At 42.9% G+C, this 7,416-nt stretch overlaps 1 protein-coding gene across 1 annotated transcript; it reads right to left on the bottom strand.

The window, feature by feature from the left end:
* Positions 1–2,046: 2,046 nt before the first annotated feature.
* On the bottom strand, positions 2,047–6,907 carry LOC139584324 (actin, alpha cardiac muscle 1-like). The gene is made up of 8 exons (XM_071416021.1): positions 6,819–6,907; positions 5,284–5,435; positions 4,409–4,648; positions 4,141–4,225; positions 3,813–3,974; positions 3,251–3,442; positions 2,638–2,819; positions 2,047–2,443 (listed from the first exon to the last, which is right to left on the bottom strand). Exons 2-8 carry the CDS (start codon positions 5,410–5,412, stop codon positions 2,300–2,302), a joined length of 1,134 nt encoding a protein of 377 aa, XP_071272122.1. The 5' UTR covers positions 5,413–5,435; positions 6,819–6,907; the 3' UTR covers positions 2,047–2,299.
* Positions 6,908–7,416: the final 509 nt, after the last annotated feature.

Raw genomic sequence — 7,416 nt, forward strand, 5'->3', positions numbered from 1 at the left:
GGTCAACATTTAAGAGTGATGCTTGAATTATAGAACCAAAGATATGAAGAGAATTTCCTGTAACCATATTTTTTTTAAACTACAGTATAACATATTTGTAAACAATTCTAAAAATTCAAAACAACATTTTAATCATATACAGCATAGAACGACATACAGTATAATTTTATTTTAATGGGGATCGACCATAGATATGTAGACTACTGTACACCCAACCCGATTGGAACGGTGACATCTTCTGTAGCCTACATCCACCTCTGTGGTCCCTTTCTCTTCCTGTTTGATTCCTTCCTTCCTGTGAGAGAGATGTGGTCGAGGGAAAATAAATCATCCCCCCCATCCCTGATACCTCCACCTTAATTTATCTTTAACTCCTCTACCCAGCCTGGAGAGGAGAGGCGAGACAGAAGTGGGTCAGAGGCTGCTGGGCTGGCTGGCTGCAGAACTAAGTTTGGCATCATAACCTTATGTTACAGTAGCTCGCTCCGTGAGAAATCACAACCACTCACAGAGCAAAAAACTGAGAAGTAAGCCTGGGTTGTATTATAACCAAGCATACAGGTGAAGGAAGTTCATGTCTGTCTAGCTGCTCAAAGAAAGACACACAGCTAAATGTGTTGTTTCCCCATTCTTCTATTGTTCTATTCAGTTGTGCCTATAATCACGACATTGTGGCCCTTGTCAACCACACAAATATATAGAAGTCAATGGATTTGTCTAGAGATATTAGGGTACAGAAGCCCATTCTATACACAACTTAACTGTTATTTATTCAAAAAGTACATGGTACCTCCACAGTAATAACAAATTCATTGCATTTTTGTACTCTGAAATGTGAAATGAGGTGCAGCAATTTACAGCGTGGGATTAGTCTTATTTGTTATTTTCTTTTTCAGACAGCTTGCTAGACCAATCAAACAATTTACATAACAGTCAAATAAAATGTTATTGGTCGCATACACATATTTAGCAGATGTTATTGCGGGTGTAGTAAAATGCTGCTTTCAACACAGAATTGCAAATGTATTCATGTCTATAAATTAAAAATCTCTGTGGAAGATAGTTTTTTCCAAGTGAAGTGCAAATTCACTGTAGTGCACTACTTTTGACTAGGGCGCTGCTCAAAAGTAGTGCACTAAGCTACTGTCGAAAGTGGTGCACTATACAGGAAACAGGATTTCAGAAGTAACCCAAGTCAGATAATCAAGATGCTCTCGTGTTCCCTGGACAGTAGTACTGCAATCTCCCTCTGATTGGTACCACGTGAAGAAGCAGACGTGACACTCCCATTCCCTTTTCAGCAGGAAATATAGCATGTAGCAGTGTCATTAGAAAGAAACGTCCATGGTACATACCGCCTCTGTCCTAGATTGCAATTGCATGTCTTCTTCTCGTGTTGGGAGGATGGAGACGACAGTGCATGTCTACACTGCTACTACATTTGGCTGTGGCTCCAAATATTATCTAACCTGTAGTACAGATGAAATAATATTATCTGTATGTTGATGTATCTGTTGCCTGCAACATATTTGACTGTGTTTGTCATCATATAGCTAGTGTGCAAACAACAACCAAGAGCTTATTGAACGGGTCGTAGCGAGTGACTTCACCGCCCTGAAAAGACTAACTTCTGCCACCCAGTGGGCGTTGCGTCACATTACAGTATATTTCAACTGGGACCTCATCAACATCAAACTAAACATCAAACCCAAACCACTTCATTTGATGTGTAGTTGTAATGTAAATGTATGGAGTCCACTCAGATAATAATGGAAGTATATTAGCATTTTCTTTTTCTACGTTTGAAAAAGCTTTCAACAGAAAATGTCAAATGTCATACGTGTAAATAATATATAAGCATATCCCAGAATGTCTAATTAGTGGAATGGAAATGCAGTTACTCTCCATGCTCTGTGACATCTATTAACACTGTAGACTTGTGCTTGTGCAAAATTGTCCTGGAAGAAGCCATTTTTGTCAAACTACTTTTTATGAACCTGATTATACTACGTTTCATAAGGTCACATAGGCAACTGCACAGGGAAGTCAAAAGGCAGAATTCATTTATTTAGCAATATCAAATCAAATTTTATTGGTCACATACACGTGTTTAGCAGATGTTATTGCGGGTGTAGGGAAATGCTTGTAAATATCCTGATAGTCCGATGACCCATAATACAGATTGCACAAATAGTAAACAAATACAATGGGTCGTTTGTGGGGATTAGAGACACATGAGAAAAACAGAGAGCAATGATTTTAGGGCAGGAAGAGAGTCGAGATAGGAGGAAAGGGTAATTTAGAAGCACTTCCTGTGGACGATTGAGGGCCCGGCCTCCTCATACTCGTCTTTGCTGATCCACATGGCCTGGAAGGTGGACAGGGAGGCCAGGATGGAGCCGCCGATCCAGACAGAGTATTTACGCTCAGGGGGGGCAATCATCTACAGGGAGCGATAGTCAGCGGTTAGGACCGAGTCAAGATGGGTTTTTATGCAAAGTCAAGTGTCGATACTAATCAAACTTTGCTTCACCAAGGGTACTTTGAAACTTTTTCGTCAAAGTACTTTCAGGTTCATCACTGTTAAATAATTGACTCACAGTAATTGGATGGTTACAAGGCATATATTATACATACCTTGATTTTCATAGTGCTGGGGGCCAGGGCTGTGATTTCCTTCTGCATGCGGTCACCAATACCAGGGTACATGGTGGTACCGCCAGACAAGACGTTGTTGGCGTACAGGTCCTTACGGATGTCAATGTCACACTTCATGATGCCGTTGTATGTGGTCTCATGGATACCAGCAGACTCCATACCTATGGGGATAACAAATAACAGTCTTTACACCCATATTCTGAACTGCATACCTATGGGGATAACAGTCTTGGGCAAGAGAATAGAGAAACAGAGCAATGGATTCTGAGCCTTGTCATGTGTAGTGAAGCCTCCGTTGGAAAAGAGAGGATAAAACCAAACCACAAACTTCATAAGTAAGATATAATAGACAATGAAATAATGACACATAGAGTACTCTCGTGAAAATTATATCAATAAATATCCTTCATGAATGATCCATATGGTGACTTGTCCTTCCTCTTATCCTGCATGATCTTAAATACATTACTGTGCTACAGCACAGAATATCTAGCCTGGTCCCAGATCTATTTGTGTTGTCTTGACAACAGCCATATAGGAGTTGACAAGACAAACTGATCTGGGACCAGGCTATAGAACATTGTGTACTGACCGATGAAGGAGGGCTGGAAGAGGGTCTCTGGGCAACGGAACCTCTCGTTACCGATGGTGATGACCTGTCCGTCGGGCAGCTCGTATGACTTCTCCAGGGAGGAGGAGGAGGCAGCGGTGGCCATCTCATTCTCAAAGTCCAGAGCCACGTAGCACAGCTTCTCCTTGATGTCACGCACGATCTCTCTCTCAGCTGTGGGATTCAAATATAGCATTGAGTTTGTGAGATCATGTTGCCAACCGTGGACAGGCATAAAGGAAGAAACGGTAACTGTAGGGGGGGACCTTAACCTATGTGTCAATTCTAACTACACTGATCAGGCAGTTAATGAAGGATTGCAGTTACTCTATTTTGCCAATAGGATACACTGTAAGATAATGAGAGATCAACAAAGGTGACAAGATGCAATTAAACAAAAAAATCAGGTGTTGACACATCCTATAAACTGGGTGAAAGGTGACATTTTTTATGATACTATTAGAAGGTACAAAATAACAATTTCTGTCAATATCGATATAGTTGTAGATGAGTTTGGTTGTATCTAAAAGGTCTCCATGGTTACCGGTGGTAACGAAAGAGTATCCTCTCTCAGTGAGGATCTTCATCAGATAATCAGTCAGGTCTCTGCCAGCCAAGTCCAGTCTCATGATGGCGTGGGGCAAGGCGTAACCCTCATACACTGGCACGTTGTGGGTCACACCATCACCAGCGTCCAGCACAATACCTGCACAGGTGAGACACATTAGTACAAACACACTGACGAGCATCGTAGTGGTCAACGCCAGGGTTGTGGGTTTTTCATTCCTGCTGATATTCTAGAATGTATACATTCGCTGTACCGGAAGTCACTTTTTTACAGTAATCGGTTTTGGGTTAGGAGGCGCACTCACCTGTTGTACGACCAGAGGCATACAGAGACAGCACAGCCTGGATGGCCACATACATAGCTGGCACATTGAAGGTCTCAAACATGATCTGCCAGGAAGAAAACCCCACGGTTTTAGAAAACAGGCTCATAAATCAATTATTTGGCAATGCACCTAATAATAATATAACGCAAATATAATAATATCATCAATCAACATTAGTTATGTTGTAATGCTCAACAGCATAAGATTGCCAGCCAGGTAATTGGATTAATTAAGGCAGGTGACCCACCTGGGTCATCTTCTCCCTGTTGGCCTTGGGGTTGAGGGGGGCCTCAGTGAGCAGGACGGGGTGCTCTTCAGGGGCCACACGCAGCTCATTGTAGAAGGTGTGATGCCAGATCTTCTCCATGTCGTCCCAGTTAGTGATGATGCCATGCTCAATGGGGTACTTGAGGGTCAGGATACCTCTCTTGCTCTGGGCCTCGTCTCCTACATAGGAGTCCTTCTGACCCATACCCACCATCACACCCTGCAGGGGAAGAGAGAAACAGGCAAGGCTCATTCATATGTACAGTAGGTACAGGTCACAGCAGGGAGGACGGGTTTGTGGTAATGACTGGAGTGGAATTAGTGGAATGGTATCAAATACATCAAACACATGGTCTCCAGGTGTTTGACCATTCCATTTACTCCGTTCTAGCCATTATTATGAGCAGTTCTCCCCTCAGCAGCCTCCTGTGGTCCAGATGTGAACGTGAACAGCAACAGACACATATTGATCTGCAAATGAAACACACGGTCTGGTTTCCCAGACCCAGGTTAAACCTACTAAACTAAAAAGCATGCTCAATAGAGAATCTACATTGAAAGTGTTTTTTTTTGTCCAGGTCTAGGCTTCATCTGGGTTCAGGAAACTTGCCCGTACTGTAGTCTGAGTTCCAGTCTGTTTGTGCCATCATGCCAACTCCTTTTCACTCGTCGTCATGCCATGTTTGGCTTGGTAATGACAGCAATGTAGTTGTCAAGAGCACAAACAGATCTGAGCCCAGGTTAGCCATACTGTAGGAGCAATGACCGACTAACAATAGTGTTGCGGCTCTATTTCAGGAATGACCCTCTGATTGACATGGAAGGGTAGTAGAGGAGAGTAAGATGGGGTCTGACCTGATGACGGGGGCGCCCCACAATAGAGGGGAACACTGCCCTGGGGGCATCGTCACCGGCAAAGCCAGCCTTCACCAGTCCTGAGCCGTTGTCGCATACCAAGGCTGTTGTCTCTTCCTCGTCACACATGGTTGAGTCCGGTTACTGTAGGCCTACACACACACGCACACACACACACGCACACACACACACACACAGACACACACACACCAAATAGACCAGTTGTCAGGTGTGTCAGAGTGCAATGTGTTTCACACATGGCATATGGTAGTAACAAAACAAGGTATTACCGCATTAAAGAGTATACTTTTTAGCCAGTAGTTCTAAAAGTAGCGCTCACGAGTGGTCCCTGAAAATTGCATACTACGTCACATATGTGCAGATATGTGCACCATGTCATTGCTCTCTCTCTCTCTGTCTGCTGTGCGTGCATGATGTGACTCTTGCTAGCTGTCACTCAAGTGGCGAGGGACTGAAGCTCATTGGTTTAAATTTAATTACTAGGTTGCTGGCTCACATGGGGGAAAATGTAGGGAAAATGGAGAAGCACAGCTTCCAGAAAAACAGTCGCTTTCAAACTAGGGATTTTGTGGCTAATTGATGTAAAACAGTAATTCTGCTCATAGATTATGCATGTATGAACTATACATTGACACATCCAGCCCAAAGCGGGAGGTTTAAAAAAGGCTTAATAGTTGCCAAAGTTCCGGAACATGTCTTTAACAGTAGCTGCCCTTCCCATTGTGGTCTCATTCTGTAGCAGTGTCTGTCTGTCTGTCTGTCTGTCTGTCTGTCTGTCTGTCTGTCTGTCTGTCTGTCTGTCTGTCTGTCTGTCTGTCTGTCTGTCTGTCTGTCTGTCTGTCTGTCTGTCTGTCTGTCTGTCTGTCTGTCTGTCTGTCTGTCTGTCTGTCTGTCTGTCTGTCTGTCTGTCTGTCTGTCTGTCTGTCTGTCTGTCTGTCTGTTCTTATTGCTGTTCTCATATGCCATGCTGGACACAACTCACTTTTAGTTGACTGACCAAGGATTTGACTGACTAACTGTTATGTTATTGTAATGTACAAAACAGAGGACAGTGTTACATTTTCATCGCTTTAAGTGCTTAAAAGGTATTTCTGTGTTGGTCCTAACCAACAGCCTAAAACACAGTCAAAAGAAGTTCTTAAAAATATATTAAAGCAAGGACTTGTATTGTGTTTCCTATCCACATTAGCAGTGTGGTTGTGAGATCACTTATATATTAACATCATCTGTCAGAAAATGCTTGAATGGCTCTTTTTCTCTTATATTTGGTATTTGGTATTTGATTAATAAGATCCCCAGTAGCTGTTGCAAAATGTGTTTAAGTATAAATGATACGTACAGATTACATAGTCATGTGTGGTAATTATGATAAAGCCACTGATCGTAAGTCGCTATGGATGAGAGAATAGCGTCTCCCAAATGACTAGCGTAAATGTAATACTATGAGATAAATTACTATTACGGTAATCCGATAATCCCATTGAAACAGAGAATTGCATGTGTGCAGGACTTACCCTGGAGAGCTGGACAGGAGGTGAGGTGTTACAGTCCCTTGAAAGAGAGAGAGACGAGAGGAGAGTGCGCCTGACTCACCTGCTCTCTGAATTTAAATAGGAATACGCAGGACCCATGCCATCACATACCTTCAAAACCTCAGGCCTTTTTAGGAGACATTGTCACCCTTACAAACCAATGCGGAACTGAAAAGCACAAACACACGCACACATACATGCACATACACATACACACACACGTGCACACACACTCACTCAAGAGTCTCATTTGGCCTCTGATAATTTATAGCTGGTTGGCGGAGCCCTGGTCTATAGTTGGACAACTGGAAGACAGGTTGATGATGCGTCTGCAGAGAAAGGCATGTTGGAGGCCACTATAAATAAGGTCTGGTGCATCAGTCATAATGGAGATATGGCCTTTGTCTGTCTGTCTGTATGTCTGTCTGTAATTCAGACACAGTGTTACAGCCAACCAACCAGAGACAAGTGACAACGCAAAGCCTTTATGGAACCCCCGCCAGGCCTTCAAAGGACGTTTCAGAGACTCAGTAGCAATGGGAGTGGACAATAGTCATATAAAGACATACAATGACAAGAT

The sequence above is a fragment of the Salvelinus alpinus genome, chromosome 9, assembly GCF_045679555.1.
Source record: "Salvelinus alpinus chromosome 9, SLU_Salpinus.1, whole genome shotgun sequence".
NCBI classification, from domain to species: domain Eukaryota; kingdom Metazoa; phylum Chordata; class Actinopteri; order Salmoniformes; family Salmonidae; genus Salvelinus; species Salvelinus alpinus.

Bases quoted from the DNA above. Each gene is read 5' to 3' on its own strand.
- LOC139584324 (XM_071416021.1), bottom strand. From the start codon at position 5,412: ATGTGTGACGAGGAAGAGACAACAGCCTTGGTATGCGACAACGGCTCA. The intron at 4,226-4,408 runs GTGGGTCACCTG...TCTTCCTGGCAG, and splicing joins ACAGGGAGAAGATGACCCAG to ATCATGTTTGAGACCTTCAA. The intron at 3,443-3,812 runs GTAACCATGGAG...TGAATCCCACAG, and splicing joins ATACTCTTTCGTTACCACCG to CTGAGAGAGAGATCGTGCGT.